The following is a 21688-nucleotide window of genomic DNA, read 5'->3' on the forward strand; positions in this document are numbered from 1 at the left end:
GGAATACAAACGTCTCAAAAATGAGATCGATAGGAAGTGCAAATTGGCTAAGCAGGGATGGCTAGAGGACAAATGTAAGGATGTAGAGGCTTATCTCATGAGGGGTAAGATAGATACTGCCTACAGGAAAATTAAAGAGACCTTTGGAGAAAAGAGAACCACTTGCATGAATATCAAGAGCTCAGATGGAAACCCAGTTCTAAGCAAAGAAGGGAAAGCAGAAAGGTGGAAGGAATATATAGAGGGTCTATACAGGGGTGATGTTCTTGAGGACAATATTATGGAAATGGAAAGGATGTAGATGAAGATGAAATGGGAGATATGATACTGCGTGAAGAGTTTGACAGAGCACTGAAAGACCTAAGTCGAAACAAGGTCCCGGGAGTAGACAACATTCCATTAGAACTACTGACAGCCTTGGGAGAGCCAGTCCTGACAAAACTCTACCATCTGGTGAGCAAGATGTATGAGACAGGCGAAATTCCCTCAGACTTCAAGAAGAATATAATAATTCCAATCCCAAAGAAAGATGTGAAAATTACCGAACTATCAGTTTAATAAGTCACAGCTGCAAAATACTTACGTAAAATCTTTACAGACGAATGGAAAAACTGGTAGAAGCCGACATCGGGGAAGATCAGTTTGGATTCCGTAGAAATGTTGGAACACGTGAGGCAATACTGACCCTACGACCTATCTTGGAAGCTAGATTAAGGAAAGGCAAACGTATGTTTCTAGCATTTGTAGACTTAGAGAAAGCTTTTGATAATGTTGACAGGAATACTCTCTTTCAAATTCTGAAGGTGGCAGGGGAAAATACAGGGAGTGAAAGGCTATTTACAATTTGTACAGAAACCAGATGGCAGTTATAAGAGTTGAGGGACATGAAAGGTAAGCAGTGGTTCGGAAGGGAGTGAGACAGGGTTGTAGCCTCTCCCCGATGTTATTCAATCTTTATATTGAGCAAGCAGTGAAAGAAACAAAAGAAAAATTTGGTGTAGGTATTAAAATCCATGGAGAAGTAATAAAAACTTTGAGGTTTGTCTATGACATTGTAATTCTGTCAGAGACAGCAAAGGACTTGGAAGAGCAGTTGAACAGAATGGATAGTGTCTTGAAAGGAGGATATAAGATGAACATCAACAAAAGCAAAACGAGGATAATGGAATGTAGTCGCATTAAAAAGGGTGATGCTGAGGGAATTAGATTAGGAAATGAGACACTTAAAGTAGTAAAGGAGTTTTGCTATTTGGGGAGCAAAATAACTGATGATGGTCGAAGTAGAGAGGATATAAAACGTAGACTGGCAATGGCAAAGAAAGCGTTTCTGAAGAAGAGAAATTTGTTAACATCAAATATAGGTTTAAGTCTCAGGAAGTCATTTCTGAAAGTATTTGTATGGAGTGTGGCCATGTATGGAAGTGAAACGTGGACGACAACTAGTTTGGATAAGAAGAGAATAGAGGCTTTTGGAATGTGGTGCTACAGAAGAATGCTGAAGATTAGATGGGTAGATAACATAACTAATTAGGAGGTATTGAATAGGATTGGGGAGAAGAGACGTTTGTGGCACAACTTGACTAGAAGAAGGGATAGGTTGGTAGGACATGTTCTGAGGCATCAAGGGATCACCAAATTAGTATTGGAGGGCAGTGTGGAGGGTAAAAATCGTAGAGGGAGACCAAGAGATCAGTACACTAAGCAGATTCAAAAGGATGTAGGTTGCAGTAGGTACTGGGAGATGAAGCAGCTTGCACAGGATAGAGTAGCATGGAGAGCTGCATCAAACCAGTCTCAGGACTGAAGACCACAACAACAACAACAACTACTACTTTTCAAATGTATGTGTGTGGTACAGCTGTTAATAACTACACAGGGAGAATCACCTAAAACTTTCACCACATATGTTGCAGAAGTGGAAAGTGCTGTTGATATGTAGTTTTCACAGAGTGGATTGGTAGTCAGGAGCTTGTATTGTTAGCCAATAAACAGATTGAAATAATACATAAAAAATATATTTTTTGTGCAAACATACACTTTTTTTAAAGGGAACATAGCCTAATGACATTAAATAACTAAAAGCAGAATGTCAATGGTGTCTGTTGCAGTATTCTAATGTGAGTCATTTTTGAGAGATTGTATTTTGAAAAGTTTCCACTCTGACACTTGTTTGTGCCCTTCAACCTGCATAGGTAAATGTTGTTATGTTTGCTTACAGTGTGCTTGTGTGTTCTGTGAGTGCATTGTGACTTGCTAGTCAGATAGTGTGTGACAGTCCAAGCAGTAGGTCATGAGTGGATGATGGGATTTACCATGCTCATGTTGTATGGAGAATGTAGCAACAATGCAGTTCATTCGTGTGTGGTGTATGCAGCAAGATATCCCAGTAGACATCAACCGTCTCCACATTCTTTTTATCATCCTCTTCAAACAGTTATGTGAAAGTGGTAGTGTAACACATAGACAATGCAACAGAAGGTAAGAGGTAGAAATTAATGTTCTTGCTGTCATTGTAATTGAACCACATGTTAGCTCCCATGCAGTCGCTTGAGGAAGTAGCATGAGTCTTGCAACTGTCTTATGCATTCTCCATTGGCATCAGTTCCATCCCTGTCACATCTCTCCCCATCAAGATTGCATGTAAGTGATTGTGAGAATCATGTTAACTATGTACATGGACATTAAGATAGGATACTCTTGATGTGTTACATATCTTATTTAGTATGAATCCACATTTATCAATTATGGCCAGCTAAACCACTGAAAAATGCACTATTGGTTTGTTGGCAACCCCTGTCGGCTTCGTCAGGTGGATCATCTGTGTCCATGGAGTGTAAATGTGCAGTGTAGGATAGCAAACCGTCAGCTCAGATGCCTGTTTCTCATAGACAGAACACTGAAAGTGCACAGCTATTGCAGCCTTCTAACAGAACATTTTCCACAGATGCTAGGAGGTGTTCCCTTGTGCAGTAGCAAGAACCTGTGGTACCAATGTGATGGCTGTCCAGCCCATAGTGCACAAAGTACATGGCATGACTTCACGAATTGTTTACAGATCACTGAATTGAACTCAGGGGACCTGTGCCTTGGCTGCCCCATTCCCCAGATCTGACACCTGTAGACATTTTTCTGTGAGGAAAGCTGAAAAATGCTTTCTACAAGGGCTTACTGCAGCCTGCTCAGACATCTGTGCTGAAATGCTGGCACTTGTACAACAGTCATTCCATATCAGACTGGAAGCGTGTATTGTTGCTACCGGAGATCATTTTGAACACAACCTGTGATGGTCAATTTTCTCATTGCTTGTCAGAATCCAAATAAGTAGTGTGTGAAATTGTATAGTTCTTTAGTGTGTGCTGCCATAGGTATCGTACAAGTGTCAGTGTGGGAACTTTTCAGAATACGATGTCTCATAAATGAATTGCTCTAGCATCTTGCAGCAAACACAACTGACATTGTAATTTACCCTACTATTAGTTTTTTAATGACAATAGGCATTGTTCCCTGTAAAAAAAGTGTATATTTTGCCCAAAATTACACTTTCTAAGTATTATTACAGTCTGTTGACTGGCCAACAATACAAGCCCTTGTCTACCAATATATTCTCTGAAAACAGCACATCCATAGCACTTCCCATTTCCACAATATATGTGATGCACATTTTAGGTGTTTCACCCTGTATATGAAATATGCATTGCAGTACAAGGCCACAACAAAGAAACCTGTAGCAGCCATCTGAAAATGGTTTCTTGAATCTGAAGAGAACTTTGGTTGCTTTTGTTCAAAACTTTTGTGACTTACTTCTAGCTAATTTCTTTTTAAAAGCAAGAATCATTATGCACACACTATATTCATGTACATCTTGTGTAGTGTGGGACATCTACATATAGAACTATGTCACTTGCTATCATGCTTCATATTAAATCTGTGCACTTATATGGATCAGGGTCTATGCGAGAAATATCTTGTGGTGATGTTTAAGTACTTTGCTTGCTTGCAAAGCAGTGTTTTGAAGAGACTTATTCGGAACGTGCCATAACTACTCCTGTTTTTTGAGACAGTACAGCACAAGGAAAGCAAAAACAAAAAATATCCAACTTTGATCAGCTGATTTATATACTGGCCATTCATTAATATTTTAAGTTTCTAACTAGACAGTACTTGGGCAATTATTGGACATTTGCTATTGTGTGAGTAACTTACACCCATAGTTATTCTCATTAACCTTCCTCAAACTCATTCCAGTATGAAAATTCTGGGCAGGATACCAGAGGCTCAAGTTCATGTTTCTACTGCATAGTGGGAAGGGTCACACTGACTTTGATAAGTCCAACATTATTGGCCATTGTGAACTCCAGTCCTTTCATACTGTCGCTTTACTACATCATCTGTGGATGTACCCTGAAGGAGTACTCCGATAGGTGCAGACTGAAGAAAATATTACTGAATTCTACGTTTTCGTATTAACTTCATGTAGCTTTCATTCACTTTATTATAGTTGCTTTTAGTTAATCAGGTGCTAACATATCCAAACAAAATGGCCTGTCCTACTATTCCTTTTATTCTAATGAAGATATTAAAATAGCCCCAGAAATGTCAGCTTTAATTAGTAATTTTGCAACATTTCAATAAAATATTAGTTAATATGAGATTCAGCTCTAGATGTATATTAGGGTCCTGCTTAGTATAAATCCAACAGTTGGCAGTGTATGCATAAGAAGCAAATGATTAAGATGCCAGACAATTAAAAAAAAAGTATCATATATGGTTTCTGTTCATGTCACAGTAGGAAGACAGAGACATAGCTTTAACAAATTTAAAAAAGTAATTGTTAATATATTTAAACATATATTTATAATGTAGCACCAGTTATAAATATTGTAAACCTAATCAAAAGTCCGTACGTAATGCGAGCAGTATGAAAAAGTCATATTTAAGTAAATAAATACATAAACATCGAAAATATTTCTTTTTTAGAAATATACTTTTTATTCACCTTCCATTGAAATAAAAAAAAATGTTACTTGTCTCACAAAAGTTTGCAACTCTAATCATGTTTCTTCTATAACCAAAAAGGCTGCAAATTGTGTAAGTTAAGTGAAGTCACTCAAATTTGGGGATGGAGTGAAAACATTCATGTAACTGATATAACTGTCAGGACTTGTGTCAGTCAGTTGTCTCTCATGAAATGAAATGACTCGGACCTGGGGAGCATATGAAAACATTCATGCAGCTGTCATGGTCACAGAGACTAGTTTCATTCAGTTCTTTCATTCAACTGAAAAACCTGACTGAATGAAAAGCAGTCAGCTGGGGAAACAGCTGTTAAAACCAATCAATTGTCCCATCCCTACCGAAAATGGTGACATACTCAGGTGCAAAATTCTTTGATTGCCTACCCAGTGATGTAAAGAATTTAATCAAGAATAAAATTAACTTCAAACACACAACGAAATCATATCTGCTTCACTGTATGCATGTGGAAAAGTCACCTTAAAAAAAAAATCACACAAATTGTCACTCTGGAAATGTACTGTAACTGTAAAACTGATTTGTTCCTCATCATATCAAGAGGCACAATTATGATCCACGCAATATAGAAATAACTAACTATCTGTTTCTCAGTCTGAGATATTTGATGAATTTATCTATGTGTTGACTCAATTTTTTTGTGCCTTTGTTACCCAGCTAGATGTCTAGAACTGTTAAACAAAGTTTTTTGCTTAGAGTATGCCTACTTGTGCTACCAGCAGATTGTTTTTGCTTCTTTGCAGCTGTGTACTGACAGTCTTTTTGGGTTTACTTAAAATGTTTGCTCTGAATCAGTTGTAGCCATATTTTGCATTATATGGACTTTGTCTTGAGTGTTTTAATTTGGATGGTATATTAGTATACTTGTGTTATCAACAAAAATATTGGTGTGTGGATGTTAAAAGTCATTTGGAGTTCATTTGTATTAAAAATAGGTGTGGGCAGAGTAGGTCACTTCAAGAGCTCCATGTTTTATGTTGCTGCACTCTGTTTTTGCTTACACTGTACTCCTTAGTTGCAGTTTGCTAGTGTGACTGTCTGAAGAAGAATAACAATATTCAAGTGAGACTAAAGAAAATAAAAACCAAATGAGAGTTTCCTAATGAAATAGAAAAATTGTCATTACCAGAATGTGTACTGTTTTCTATTTTCTCTTTGAAATTTGTAAATTACTTGTGAATTGTCTGTTACAGTTTGCAGAACATGTATTTAGAACATTTGATGCGAATGGAGATGGGACTATAGACTTCAGAGAATTTTTATGTGCACTTTCTGTCACGTCTCGAGGAAAACTTGAGCAAAAACTAAAATGGGCATTCAGTATGTATGATTTAGATGGAAATGGGTACATTTCCAGACAAGAAATGTTAGAAATTGTGACAGTAAGTAATATGTATTTTAATTCGTAAATAAGCAGTGATAAACTTATTGTTATGACTATTCACTTAGTATATTCTGTTATTCATTAAAATATGTTTTGTTTTATATAACCAATTCTTGTACAAACCAACTGAAAATAATATTTAACATTAACAGTTCTAGGTCTTATTATTTGGATGTAGCTTTTTCCTCCATTTTATAATTAGGTTGTAGCCATACTGCTTTTTATGTGTATAACACTTTCTCAAACTATCAGTTTCACTTCTCATAAAAAGCACTGTATTACTTTTACTTGAATTGGTGGCTAATTGGTTTGATGTTTGGTACCACTGCTGAAAACTGAATCAGAAACCATAGACATGAAAGTTAACTACTCCAAATGGGATGTCACCATCTGGATTTGGTCTGCTCTTGAGTGGTAACAGTGACCTATCAACAACTAAAGTAACAAACCGCATTATACATAAACGGACGCAACAGAGGTGTACTGAGGTGCACTTCTCTTTTGGCACGTGGTGGGCAGGAATGCTGCAGTCAGGGGAGCTAGATTTTTCATTAAGTATGTATGCTGCTGTGCTGAAGTCCTTCAGATTGGTGTTCTTCTGCTAAACCTTTTGCATTTTTGCCTGAGGGTCCCACTTCACCTGGTGCTTCATTAACTTTCTTTTTAACTTCCTCCAGTAAATATACAACCTCTGACAATAAAATTTGGTGGATGAAGTCAGAACGGTCAGTCAGGCAACACTGGAGATTCATAATGCTGCGCCTGTTTAGCAGCTGCTGTTGACAACCTGCCCCCACCATAGTTCAGTTGAGCATCATGAGTGTTCCATGTTAGACCTGTTGGACGAAGTGCTTGTTTAATGCATTGGTTCTGATCTGAAAACAGGACAATGAACAAACAAAGGATCAATTTAAAGTTTTGTTTTAAGCTTGGCAAGACACTGAAAGAAATGCATGCAATGCTAGTATGTGTTCATGGGGATCAAGCACTATCCATGAAGTGTGTGTACAAGTGGTTCACCCATTCTCAAGGAGGCTGGGAAAGTGTTTCTGGCAATCCTCACAGCAGATGACCGGTGATTGCCATCAGTGATGAAAACATTAAGAAAGTGAGGACATTAATCACAAACGGCCGTCGAGTAACTGTGCACATGATAGCGGATGAACTGCAGATGAACCGTGACTCCGTGTGACAAATTACCAGATAAACGCCAGTCCAAATCCTTACCCAGAAGTTAGGGAAGAGGAAAATGTGTTGTAGTCTTGTGCCACATCACTTGACTGATGATCAAAAGCAGGCACGTTTAGGGGCTTCAAAGGATTTTGTGGAAACAGTGGAAGCAACACACTATTTCTTGAACCATATTGTCACTGAGGATGAAACCTGGTGTCTCCAGTATGGCCCTGAAAGCATGGAATGGCATTCTCTGACATTGCCTTGTTGGAAAAAGGTCAGAGCCAAAAAATCCTGCATCAAAACTATGCTCATTACCATTTGTGGTAGTCAAGTATCTGAGGGAACGACATTGAAAGCTGCACAGTACGTTGAAATTTTGACCCGTTTAATGCAACTTCTACACAGGGTATGACCTCAGTCTCCATGACAAGGTTCCTGGTTTTTTATTCATGACAATGCTCACCCACCCACAACTAATATTTTCGAACAGTTCCTGGCAAAAAAGGTGGTGGTGCAACTTGAACATTCACCATACTCACCAGATCTCAATTCTCCAGACTTCTTCCTATTCCATCAACTCAAACTCACTTTGAAAGGAAAGAGATTTGACGATATTCCTGACATCCAACAAAACATGATGTGGCTTTCAAATGCCATCCCAAAGGAAGACTTCGTGCAAAGTTTCCAGGACATGTATCACAGAACTCAGCAGTTCATAGTTATGGGAAGTGACTGTTTTGAAGGTCAGTAAGGTAATGGCAGTTCATCTACATTAATGTTACAGAATTTTATCATCAGAGGTTGTATGTTGTTGCCAGAGATAGGTCTTCCTCAGCCTTATAGTTCTGAGATAATTCGTGCTATAAATGTGTAGTTGGCCCCAATTATGTCAAGCCCTATTGGATTAAGGGAACTTTGAACAATTGTTTTGCTTAAATTACAGAGGTATCAGTCGCTGATAGATTTTCAGTTACCATCTGGATTGCTGGGAGATGATTACTGTAGTATTCCATTGCCACTAACCACGTGCCCCAGGATGTAACAAGAAGTTTAGATGGCAAGGGGACATCTGGAAGTTGTTCTTTGAATGTGTGTGTCTTTGATGGTGCTTTAACAAAAACTTTCTTTATGTAGAGATTAATTTATTTACTTTAGGGAATTTTAACCTTACTTGCTCTGCTTTACAGTTGGTACCATGTGCTACACAAGTTACTTGCAGCATCAAAGGATAGTATGCTTCAAACAGTTGAAACACTGCAGCCACATGTGCTATGGCATCTGTGAAGGCCAGAGGCACCGTGATTTCATTCACGCCATGAGGCTATAGCACCTTCAGCTCCTTTGGGAGTTGTTTTGAATAAATCAAAATAAGCCCTTGATGCCACATCTGGGCCCAACTTGCCAACAATCAAATTTTCAATGTACTGGTCAAGACTGTCAGTAGTTCCATCAACAGAAATCCATGTGCAAGATTCCCCAATATCACCTTGGATTCTATGCAGTGGGTCAGTGAATACTGAAATCACCTAAGTTTTATGCAATGTTGACTCTGCAGCAACAAACTGATGGCAGTACTTCTCAGGAAATCTTTGAAAATAGGACTTTCAAGTTTTTGAAAAGGAGTTTTTGGTGCCACAATATCATGACAAAGCCACTGCAGAAACGGTTCTTTTTGGTGAATTCATCAGCTGTCTTTTTTTGAAAGTGTTTGCTTCAATTTTGATTTTCATTCAACATTTGCCTAATGTTAGGCTCAGTTCAGTGGAGCTTTTCACCACTCAAAACTTAATGCAAGAAAGAAACAAGATGCCATATAGAAGTGAGAATAAGAAGTATTTGGTACTGTTAAGGGACGCTGGTACTTAATTTTCACAAAATAAAATAAAAAAAAAAACATAAAATACAGTTTATCAATTTTAGTTTCCCAAGTATCAAGTCACTGAAGAAATTTTTGTTATAACTCAAAACTTTTAAGAAAATCAAAGCTTAGTGAATCCTTTTAAAAACATTCATGCTTTGTCCTATAGATACTACATTTTTACATTCCTTACTTTTGGCAAGCAAGATGTATGAGAGAGACGAAATACCTTCAGACTTCAAGAAGAATATAATAACTCCAATCCCAAAGAAAGCATGTGGTGACAGATGTGAAAATTACCGAACTATCAGTTTAATAAGCCACGGCTGCAAAATACTAACACGAATTCTTTACAGACAAATGGAAATATTGGTAGAAGCCGACCTTGGGGAAGATCAGTTTGGATTCCATAGAAATATTGGAACACGTGTGGCATACTGACCCTATAACTTATCTTAGAAAATAGATTAAGGAAAGGCAAACCTATGTTTCTAGCATTTGTAGACTTAGACAAAGCTTTTGACAATGTTGACTGGAATACTCTCTTTCAAATTCTGAAGGTGGCAGGGGTAAAGTACAGGGAGCAAAAGGCTATTTACAACTTGTACAGAAACCAGATGGCAGTTATAAGAGTCGAGGAACATGGAAGGGAAGCAGTGGTTGGAAAGGGAGTGAGACAGGGTTGTAGCCTCTCTCCGATGTTATTCAATCTGTATATTGAGCAAACAGTAAAGGAAACAAAAGAAAAGTTGGGAGTAGGTATTAAAATCCATGGAGAAGAAATAAAAACTTTGAGGTTTGCCGAAGACATTGTAATTCTGTCAGAGACAGCAAAGGACTTGGAAGAGCAGTTAAACAGAATGGGCAGTGTCTTGAAAGGAGGATATAAGATGAACATCAACAAAAGGAAAATGAGGATAATGGAATGTAGTCAAATTAAGTCTGGTGATGCTGAGGGAATTAGATTAGGAAATGATACACTTAAAGTAGTAAAGGAGTTTTGCTATACACAGACACTGTGCGGATGGATATGTGTGTGTGTGTGTGCGCGAATGTATTCCGCTCCCGGGATTGGAATGACTCCTTACCCTCTCCCTTAAAACCCACATCCTTTCTTCTTTCCCTCTCCTTCCCTCTTTCCTGATGAAGCAACCATTGGTTGCGAAAGCTTGAATTTTGTGTGTATGTTTGTGTGTCTATCAACCTGCCAGCGCTTTCGTTTGGTTTTATATATTTATATTTATATATTTTAAATATCACTTTCAGTCATCCAACCTACAATTCTTGATTGTTGTAAGCAATTCTAATCTTTTGAATATGCGAGACTTTTATGTTAAATTAAAGAAATAGGTACCTTTTCGGCTTTTAAAGCTAAAACAGGCATTAACACCAAAATAGGCTGTTTTAGATGCTATAAAATTAACAATGTCAAGTTTAATTAGACATAAAGTGCATAAGTACAAGTTTATTTGCAACTAGGAACTCATGACATTTACTCATAAAGAACATTGGGACTTTAGTTGATGCTGAATAAAAGTATCATTTTTAAACTTTAAAGAGTGCATTTAACTGAATCCTATCTTTTATTTTTGAAGATGGTTCAAAAAGTAAGATAACAAGCTATCACAATTGTATAAATACCCATTTTGATATAAATTTGATGTCTGGATAGCAGAAATAATCAAAACTATCAAACACCATTGGTGAAACACAGTGTCAGGCTAGAGGTGTGGATGGACGGATGCTCAGTAGACAGTGTGTGAAGTGTAATAATTTTTTTGCATTTAAAGGAAACTTCTACAGCTGCAATTCATCTGCAACTGGTGGAAGTTCATGGAGCGGGTTTAATGTCATGAAAACAGGTTTGATTTTGGTGTCAGGAACTTGATAAAGTCAGAACACTTGTTCAAGACTAGTAAAGGTTAGGGTGACCAAGCAAGTCCACCTTATATGAGAATATGTGTTGAAGTATTGATTCAAACCTATTGTCACATTCATGTGAAGCAAATTACACATGTACTGAACAACTTCCTTGACAGTGTAGTGTACTTTGTGAATAACACATTGGACTACTGAAACATGTGTTCACGATGGCTTCCATGGCAACTCTCAGATGAGAATGAAGCAAAGTGTATGGGGTTGTCTCTTCATAACTTAATGTGGTCTCAGATAGAGGGTGTTCAGTTATATGCATTGTAACATCACTGGGGACAAAATGTGGGTGCATCATTATGACATGCATCAGTATCGTGGAGACACCCCACTACTCATTAAAAGGTCATAACGGTAGTATCACTGAAGAAAGATAAGGGCACAGTCTTTTGAGACATGCAGGATGCGCTGCTGATTTCTTTCCTCCCCCATTCTCAGAACAGGAATATTGCCACTTATTGTGTGAGGCTGGAACAGTTGTAGGAGATGATTTGGAAGTTTGCATTCAGTATGCACCATGCTGTTGCTCAACAGATCCCCACCTCATACAACCTTAGTTATTCATGTTCTGATCCAGCATGATCAGTGGACTGTACTGGAACACCCTTATACAGCCCAGATCTCACACCAGATGATTTTCACACCCTCAGACCATTAAAGAGGCAGCTGGCCAGTTATCACTGCTGAAACAATGCCAGAAGGCTGTTGTTAACTGGTTCCTAGACCAAAACCATGATTTTTTTCCTTGTCGGTCGTAACACAGAATGGTTTACTGATGAAACAGTTGCTTCAATAGTCATAGTGACTATGTGAAAAAATAATATTTACTGTTGCCGTAGTAGCTCTGTGCATTTCTTTGATTTCCTTACTAAACCTTTTCAATAAGAGATTTTGTTACCCTACTTTTTGATCCACCCTTGTAAACTCTGATTTCAAATTAGTCAAAATTTATAGTTGTGTGGTACAGGGAGCTAACTCTAAATGTAGAATAGCGTAAGTTAACGCAGATGAATAGGAAAAACAACTTATCATGTTAGAATATGGCATTAGCAGTGTTTTCCATGACACAGTAACTTCTGTTAAATAGCTAGGCATAACATTGCAAAGTAATATGAAATGGAACAAGCAAATAAGGGTTGTAGTAGGGAAGGCGAATGGTCGACTTTGATTTACTGGGAGAATTTTAGGAAAGGAGACCATATACACAGGAAATTGGTGTGACCCACTCTGGAGTACTGCGTAAGTGGTTAGGATCTGCACCAGGTTCGATTAAAGGAAGAAATTGAAGAAATTCAGAGGTAGGTTGATAGATTTGTTATAAGTAGGCTCAAATGACACATATGGAATGGAGATGAATTGAGAACTCAAACTGGAATCCCTGAAAGGAAGGCAATGTTCTTTTTGAGGAACACTATTGAGAAAATTTAGAGATCTGGCATTTGAACCTGACTGAACAATGATTCTACTGCTGCCAATGAACATTTCACATAAGAGCCATGAAGATAATATAAGAGAGATCAGAGCTCATACAGAGGCATATAGACAGTCAATCTGTTTTTGAGTGGAACAGAAAACGAAAGGACCAGTGGTGGTACAGGGTACCCTCCGCCATGCACTATGCAGTGTCTTGTGGAGTATATATGTAGACGTGGATGTAGATGATGTTATTGCATGAAAACACAAACAACTTAATGACCAAAATGCAGTCAATGTAAGAGGTAAATTATTACAGTGCCCAGTGCTTCTTCAGGCTGCTTTGTTGGAGCAGTAAATTCCATATTATCATCAGTTTTCTGTAGTTCCCTAATATTTAATTAGGTGTTATGGTATATGTGAAAATTAAGGAGCCCAGATACAATGATAAGCAGCCAAGTATCAAGTTTCTCAATGCAGGAGGCAATAACACTGCAGAAATTTGTCACAATTTGTATGAAGCACTTGAATCTCCTAAAGTAACCTAAGGAAAAAAAGAGGCAGTGATATAGTGAAGATGTGGATACTCACAAATTATTAAGTTGACATATAAACTTCCTTTACACAGAAGGAGTGGTGGGACAGGCTTTTTTTGCTTTTTGTTTTGTTTCAGATGATGAAACATGAATTTCATATATAACTATTGTCTACAAATAGCAGTCCACAAAATAATGTCATTATGTTTTTTTCACAAAAAATGTGTTTTTTGGCACACTCCACCTTAGAGGAAGCAGTGATGAGAAATCCTTGAGGCCAGTATTATTTTCCTTTAGGATTATCCTCTACGTAAATAATGCAGAAAATTTAGTTTGGAATTTTTGTTGGTCCACCTTGAGATGCAAGATTGCATTCAGTATTACAGTGTCTCCCTCATATCCAGGGCTAATTTAGGGCCCAAGCAACACAAGCCACCACTTGGGGTGCCAAGCTGAGGGAGGTACCATAGGTGCCACAACTGTAAGATTTCTATACAGGGTATATCATAGTTAATGGCAGCTGCTTGGGATGCCAAGCTAGGTGGGGTGCCAAATTGCAAGATTTGTATGCAGTGTGTATCACAGAAGTGAAAACTGACATTGTTGATTGTGTGTGATAGAAAAGGGAGGCAGGGGAAGGGGGAGTGGGGGGAGAAGGGAAAGTCACTTGTGTGGAGAAATTTTCTCAGGCTGGCAGTGCTCGTATCAGAAACTGCCATGTGTCAAAATATTTCAAGGAGTTTTTAAGGGATTTAAAGGTGTGGTAACCTTTCACAAAATTTGGCCACCATGAGAAGTAGCTACATTAGTAAAAAATAAAGCTGTCCACAGCTTAAAGGTTGGTTTTAACACCACATTGCTTCACTAGGCATGGACCTATTGGTGGGATATGCCATTGCCTTTTGATGTTTGTAAAGACTTACCCAGCCAGTTACAGAGATATCTGTAGTCTAATGTGGACTTTGAATTGTGCAGTTCATGATTTTTCACATAAAGAAACATTGAACGAGGTGCAAGAAGTGGTTAATGACAGATGTAAATCCTAAGGATTTGAAGCCTTGGTAGAATAAGAAGAAGAAAGAAAGAAAAAAAGGAAGATAGAAAGATAAAGTCACATATATATACACAGACTTGATTTTGATAAGTGTACTTTTTATTCTTTCATTTTATTTCCATTTCTCTAGTATTGGGCCCATGCGCATCTTCAGAAGTGTCTGCCTTAAAGATCTCTAGAATACAGTGGTGTGTATAAGTTAATTGCCAGCAATGTTTTCAGGTGTCACAATATTACTTACATATAAATATTGGATTTGTTCAACACTTGTGAAAGATGTTTGCTGTTAACAATCATGCGTTTGAAACTTCCTGGCAGACTGATAATAAAAATTTTAATGTCCTTTTGTCAGAACTATCTGAGAGGTAAATGTATAATAGCATGTTATGGTGAATGACACTATAGAATAGAAATTCCTGTAATGGTTGTTGATTTAGACATAAAAAATTTTAATACTCATCTTGATTATTAGAAGAATATATGGCTCAGCTCATTGTCAGACTATGTATTTTGGTACGATGGAGGTCGAGGATTGTAGAATTTGTTGCAGTTGAAAAAACATGGTAGTTTATTGACAAGTCCAACTTTTCCAACAATTAACTTTATGTTTCAATTTTTTAGAAATTTGCGAAAGAGAGTTGATTTTAAATAGTGACTGATTTTATAAGTGTTGAGATTGCATTGGTTTTCATACTTGTAGAATTATAAAAAAATTGACATTCACATCACACACAGTGTTCACAGTGATCACTCAATATGACTGTTCTCTCTCCAAAACTCCTCAGACATATTCCTGAAAAACCAAACAAAGACATTTAATTGGATAGATAAAGTATCTACTAGTGGTGGCAGAAATACACATAAAAGAAGATTATAATTAGGCAAGCCTTCAGAGTCAGTGGCTCCTTCTCCAAGAAGAAGGGTTGAAAGGGAAGGAAGAGGTATGAAAGGAAAGGACTGGAGAAGTCTAGAAAAATGGGTAGATTTTGGGAAAGTCACTCAGAATCATGGGTTAGGGGATACTTACTGGACGGGATGGAAGGAAAGAAGATTTTTCTTTCACCCCTCTTCCTTCCTCTTCAACCCTTCTGCCTGAAAAAGGAGCCACTGGCTCCAAAAGCTTGCCTAATTATAACCTTCTTTTATGTGTGTGTTCTGTCGCCGCTTGATGCGTGGATTTTTTTATCTATCCAATTAAATTATTTTGTCAAAAATTGATTGTTTTAGTTGTTACAAACAAATCTTTGATTATGAGTAATAGTGATATATTTTCACTGCAAGCCTGGGTTAGCATTTACTAACAAAAAATTTTCTGGATGTAGCAAAATTCATAGAAATAAAATAATTATTTATTTTTGAACCTAATTTTAGGATGAAATTTCTTTTACCAAATTGTGCAAAATGTGTAAATATATGCCAGTTACTGATGAAAGAAACAATTGGAATTTTAAGGATGATTAATATTCTTGAAATGGATTTCCAAACTACTATAGAAAATATGAAAAGGAATGAAATTTCAGATAAATGTTCCCTGACAATTTGGTACTCCCAGAGGCTACCTTTTTGAACATCAGGTTTGCAGTTTTCAGAAAAAAAACATAGCTGAAAAATAAATGGTGTCATAGATTTAATTAAGCAGAGTCTGTATTGTAATTTACTATTGAATGGGTCCCTTTGGTATAATAATAATGGCATGTGACGAGGGCCTCCCGTCGGGTAGACCACTCGCCTGGTGCAAGTCTTTCGATTTGACGCCACTTCGGCGACTTGCGCGTCAATGGGGATGAAATGATGATATTAGGACAACATAACACCCAGTCCCTGAGCGGAGTAAATCTCCGACCCAGACAAGATTCGAACCCGGGCCCTTAGGATTGACAGTCTATTGAGCTGACCACTCAGCTACAGGGGGCGGACGGTCCCTTTGGTACAGATTTGCTATAAGGGGCTCCCAAATCATTTGTTTGTAAACTGATATCCGTATACAGCTTCTGGTTGGTTATGTAAATACTACAACAGTGATTCTGGAAATGCAGTTTTGTTTTTGCTAGATTTCAGCTGCCGCAATCAGTTTTTGTGGCATGTAAACACACTACTACATTTGAATCATGGTTGGGTTCTCAGGTTGTTATTTTCTTTTTAAAATGTTGGTTAATCTAGAAGAAGTGATTTTATGTGGCTTCAAAGAAAAGTGGTGGTATTGGACTAACCAAAAAATTATTCATTATTTTATTTTATTCAAGTAAGCATATTTAATCATTAATAACAGCAATGCAAGGAAAGAGATAGATTGCTAATTACCTTAAAGATGATACACTGAGTAGCTGACAGGCACAACAAAAAAACTGTTACACATTTAGCTTTTGGCTAAAGCCTTCTTCAGAAAAGGAAACAAACACATTCATTCACACAAGCGAGCACACCTTACACACACACATGATCACTATCTCCAGCAGTTCAGATAGGATGCAACTGTCATGCTGAATGGAAGCAGAAATCTGAAGTGGGTGGGGAAGGGGAGGGAATAGTAGATGCAAGTGGAGGGAGAGAAGAGCTTTGTGTGGAAGGTTCATATCAGTGCACACTCTGCTGCAGAGTGAAGATTTCATTCTGGAAACATCCCCCAGGCTGTGGCAAAGCCATGTCTCTGCAGTATCCTTTCTTTTACTAGTGCTAGTTTTGCAAGGTTCGCAGGAGAGTTTCTGTAAAGTTTGGAAGGTAGGAGACAAGGTACTGGTGGAATTAAAGCTGTGAGGATGGGGCATGAGTAGCTCAGTTGGTAGAGCACTTGCCCGCGAAAGGCAAAGGTCCTGAGTTTGAGTTTCGATCCGGCACACAGTTTTAATCTGCCTGGAAGTTTCATATCAGCGCACACTCTGCTGCAGAGTGAAGATTTCATTATGGAATATATAGATACCCATTGGGATATTTTGAATTGTTTATGGAGTCTTTACAGTGTTATTTGTCAGACAGCAGCAAACAGTTAATAATCTGTGGTGATTTCAGTGTGGATTTCCTAAAGGATTCTGATGAAAGAAATGATCTGGAAACCTTATTTGAATCCTGCAGTTTGAGCTCAATGATTAACCTTCCAGTATGGGTAGGTAAAGGCAGTAGGATGCCAGCTGATAATTTTTCCTGTGGTGATGCTCAGAGCAGGAAAATAACTGTTTACCCAGTATAATAAATGCTCTCTCTGATCATGATGTTCAGTTTGTTAGGATAAATAACATAGTGCCTTACAGTATGGATACTCTTCAGGTGAAATCAGTTAGCATAATTAATGACTCCAGGACAAATGTTTTTTTAAGAATACACCACAAGATATTACCTGAGATGAAATTTATAATGAACCAAATGCTAACATAAAATTTAATGTATGCCATGATACATTCATATCATTATGTGAAAATAGCTTTCCACATAAGCTAATCAATAAGGACACAGAAAAGCCATGTAAAAACTATGGATCACTAGAGGGATTAAAGTATCTTGTGAAAGGAAAAGAGAAATGTATCTGTGGGCAGAACAAGTAGTGATCCTGCAGTAGTTGCATGCTACAAAAACTGCTCAACTTTACTAATAAAATTTGTTAAAAATCAAGGAAAGTGCACATAATGTCAGTAGTCAGTAGTTCTGACTATACACGTAAGGCCATATGGAATGTAAGGAACAAGAGACAGAACAACCAGCAACAGAACAGGATAACATCACTATTGAAGAGAATTAATGGGCTATAAATGATGAGTCACATGTAGCAAATATATTTAATAATCATTTCTTAAATATAGTGGAAATTATTGGGAGAAATAGTTCAAGAGAAAAAAGCACAACAGTATATTGAAAATGTAGCCTGCATAAAATTCAGTTGTATGAATGTGTCACCAACTTCTCCTTCTGAAATTAAGAAAGTTACACATTTTCCCAAAAATAAATACTCATCTGGTTTTGGTCGCATTTCCAATAGAGTACTAAAGATTTGTTCCCATATAATAAATTCTGTCTTATCTAAAATTTATAATGCATCACTAACTCAAGGCATTTTTCCGGAGATACTGAAAGATACTTTTGTCAAACCAATATTTAAGAAAGGTGATAGGAGAGATGTCAATAACCAGCAACCTGTTTCACTGCGACATCATTTTCCAAAATAGTTGAGAAAGTTATTTCTTCTATAATTGTATCTCACTTGTGCAACAATAATATTCTCAGAAAATCACAGTTTGTATTTCTGAAGAACTGCTCTACTGAGAATGCCATTTACTTGTTCACTCACTCAATTTTACAAATATTAAATACTAAAATAGCACCAGTTGGGTATTTTCTGTTACCTCTCTAAGGTATTTGACTGTCTGAATGATACTATTCTTCTAGAAAAATAAAGTTTAGTGGGACTGAATTTATAGTAGTAGTAGTATATTCTGCCTTACGGCAGGTCTTGTCATGGGTTAAGCCTCTTCCACTTTTGTCTGTCCGTAGCCAGTCTTTTCATTTCTGAATATTTGTCTCCTTTGATATTGTCCAGCATTTGATGTCTTCTTTTTCCTCTTCCCCTTTTTCCCTCCACCATTCCTTCTATTCCTTCCTTCAGTAAACAGCCCCTTCTCAAACTATGTCCAATCCAGTTCCATTTTCTCTTTCTGATGACTTTCAGTGTGTTTCTTCCTTCTCCAACTCTTCTTAATACTTCTTCATTCCTTACTTGGTCTTCCCATTTCACTTTTTCCATTCTTCTCCATATCCGCATCTCTAGTGCCTCCAGTCTTCTTTCATCTTCCTTACTCAATGTCCAGGTCTTCGCACCATACAGTGCAATGCTCCAGATGTAACATTTGGCAAGTCTTTTCCTCAGATCTTTGTTTAGTGGTCCACTAAGTAATTTCTGTTTCCTCTTGAATCCTTATTTTGTCATTGCAATTTTTTTCCTAATTTCTGTTCAGCAATACATGTCATCAATTATTACACTTCCCAAGTAATTGAAGTTATTCACTTGCTTTATTTCCTCTCCCCCTATTTTCATATGGCATTTTCTCCCCTTTCCTCCAATTACCATGCTTTTCATTTTCTTCTTGTTAATTTTCATTTCATGTTCTTCTGATTTTGTGTTTATATCATCTAACATTTGTTCCATCTCTCTTACCCACTCTGCCATCACAACCATGTCATCTGCAAATCTTATACGCTTCACTCTCTGACCCCCTATACAAACTTCTCTTCTTCCATCAAAACTTTCATTAAAACTTAGTGTACGAGAGTAAGTCAGTTATTATCTGCAAAATAGTTATAAAATTTTATTGTAATCAAATAGGAAACTTACAAGTACATCATTTTTCGACATACTCTCCTCGCATTTTAACGCAATTGATCCATCGTTGTATGAGCTTCCTGATGCTCTCATAAAAGAAGGTTCTCAGTTGAGCTGTGAGCCAGTGCTTCTTTCACTGCTTCATCCGAGGCAAATGAACGGCCCCTTAATGCCTGTTTAAGTGGACCAAACAAGTGATAGTCAGAAGGGGCAAGATCGGGACTATATGGATGATGATCCAGTACTTAAACTTTGAATTTCTGGAGCATTTCAGCAGTGTGGGCAGCAGTATGCATAGTGGCATTGTCGTGCAACAACACACCACCTCTTGACAGCAATTCTCGGCATTTGCTTCAAATTGCAGGCTTTAGCCTGGCAGTAAGCATCTCACTGCAGTGTACCCTGTTTATTGTTGTGCCCCTTTCCCCATAATGTTCCAGTACTGGACCTTCTGCGCCCCAAAAAACCGTAAGCATCAGTTTTCCTGCAGACAGTTGGGTCTTGAACTTTTTCTTGCATGGCGAATTTGGATGTTTCCATTCCATACTCTGCCACTTACTCTCTGGCTTGTAATGATGGATCAATGTTTTGTCACTAGTAATGAAGTCACTAGTAATGAAGTTGTCCCCTTCATTACCATAGCAATCCAAATGTTTTTTGTAGATGTCCAAGCGTGGTTGTTTATACAATTGTGTTTTGGGACCCATCTTGCACAAACTTTATGAAACCCAAGTCTGTTGTGGATGATCTTGTAGGCAGAACTGTGAATAATTTGCAGATGATGTGCCACTTTGTATATAGTTAATTGTCTATCTAAGAGAATCATTTGATGAGAATGCTCAATGGTTTCTTCATTTGTGGTGGTAAATGGTCGTCTGGCTCCTTCATCGTGCCTAACGCTTGTGTGACCGTTTCAGAATTTTTCAATCAATTTGTAGACACTCCATTGTGGCAAAACACTGTTCCCATACTGTACTGAAAGTCTTACATGAATTTTGACCTCTGATATGCCTTCCGACCACAAAAAATGGATCACTGAACATTGCTGTTGCTTGGTGCAAATAGAAAGCAAAGCAGCCATGATTAACAGCGCGGAAGCGACAATGAAACTAACCTAGCAGCTTGAAAATTGCAAAGATAGAACAACAAATACACAAAACGTGCATCATCAACGTAAAACAACAGTACCAGCAAAATAAACCAAAATATAACTAAATTGTGGATAACAATTGATTTACCCTTGTATAGCCAACCAATAGATAATGTCATATCTAACCAAAAGAATGCATAAAATTGTACTTAGTAATTCAGCCAATGTAGTTAAGGGACAATATTTTGACTGTGGAGAAATCGTGTATGGGATTCCCCAAGGCTCAATATTAGGTCCTCTATTGGTCCTCATACATGTAATTGATCTTCTGTCTAATGTACAACAAGCAGAATTAGTTCTTTTTGCAGACGACACTAATATTACAATCAGTCCAAGCATACATACAAAAACAGAAGAAACAGTAAACATTGTTCTTAAAAGCATCATTGACTGATTTTCTACGCATAGCCTCAGTCTCAGTTTTAAATAAACAAAACATATTCAGCTCTGCGAGATCCTAAAAAAAACTTAGTTCAGTCAGATTTGCACTTAGAATAATTGAAAATCTTGGGAAGAGACAAATCAATAAGTTAGCGTATTTTGCATATTTTCATTTAATAATGTCATATGGAATAATGTTCTGGGTAACTCATCTTTAAGATAGAAAGGGCTTATTGGTGAGGAATGTGGTGTAAGAATAATATGTGGTGCTCATCTGTAATCATCTTGTAGACACCTGTTTAAGGACTTCGACATTCAGAACACTGATTTACAGTATATTTATACCTTCCTGAATTGTTGTTCAAAAGGAACAACGATTTACATAATTACAATACCAGAAGGGAAATTGACATTCATTACTCCACATTAATGTTGTCTTTAACACAAAAGGAGGTGTGCAGTGCTGCA

General features: G+C 37.4%; 1 protein-coding gene across 1 annotated transcript in view; it reads left to right on the forward strand.

Moving 5' to 3' along the window:
- Positions 1-21688, forward strand: part of LOC126184744 (neurocalcin homolog) — a 46253-nt gene that overhangs the window by 12897 nt on the left and 11668 nt on the right. The window contains exon 3 of the mRNA XM_049927285.1: positions 6225-6413. Within this exon, the coding sequence (XP_049783242.1) occupies positions 6225-6413 (189 nt within the window). The remainder of the gene's footprint in view (positions 1-6224; positions 6414-21688) is intronic.

Source organism: Schistocerca cancellata, chromosome 1 (genome assembly GCF_023864275.1).
Source record: "Schistocerca cancellata isolate TAMUIC-IGC-003103 chromosome 1, iqSchCanc2.1, whole genome shotgun sequence".
In the NCBI taxonomy this organism is placed as follows: domain Eukaryota; kingdom Metazoa; phylum Arthropoda; class Insecta; order Orthoptera; family Acrididae; genus Schistocerca; species Schistocerca cancellata.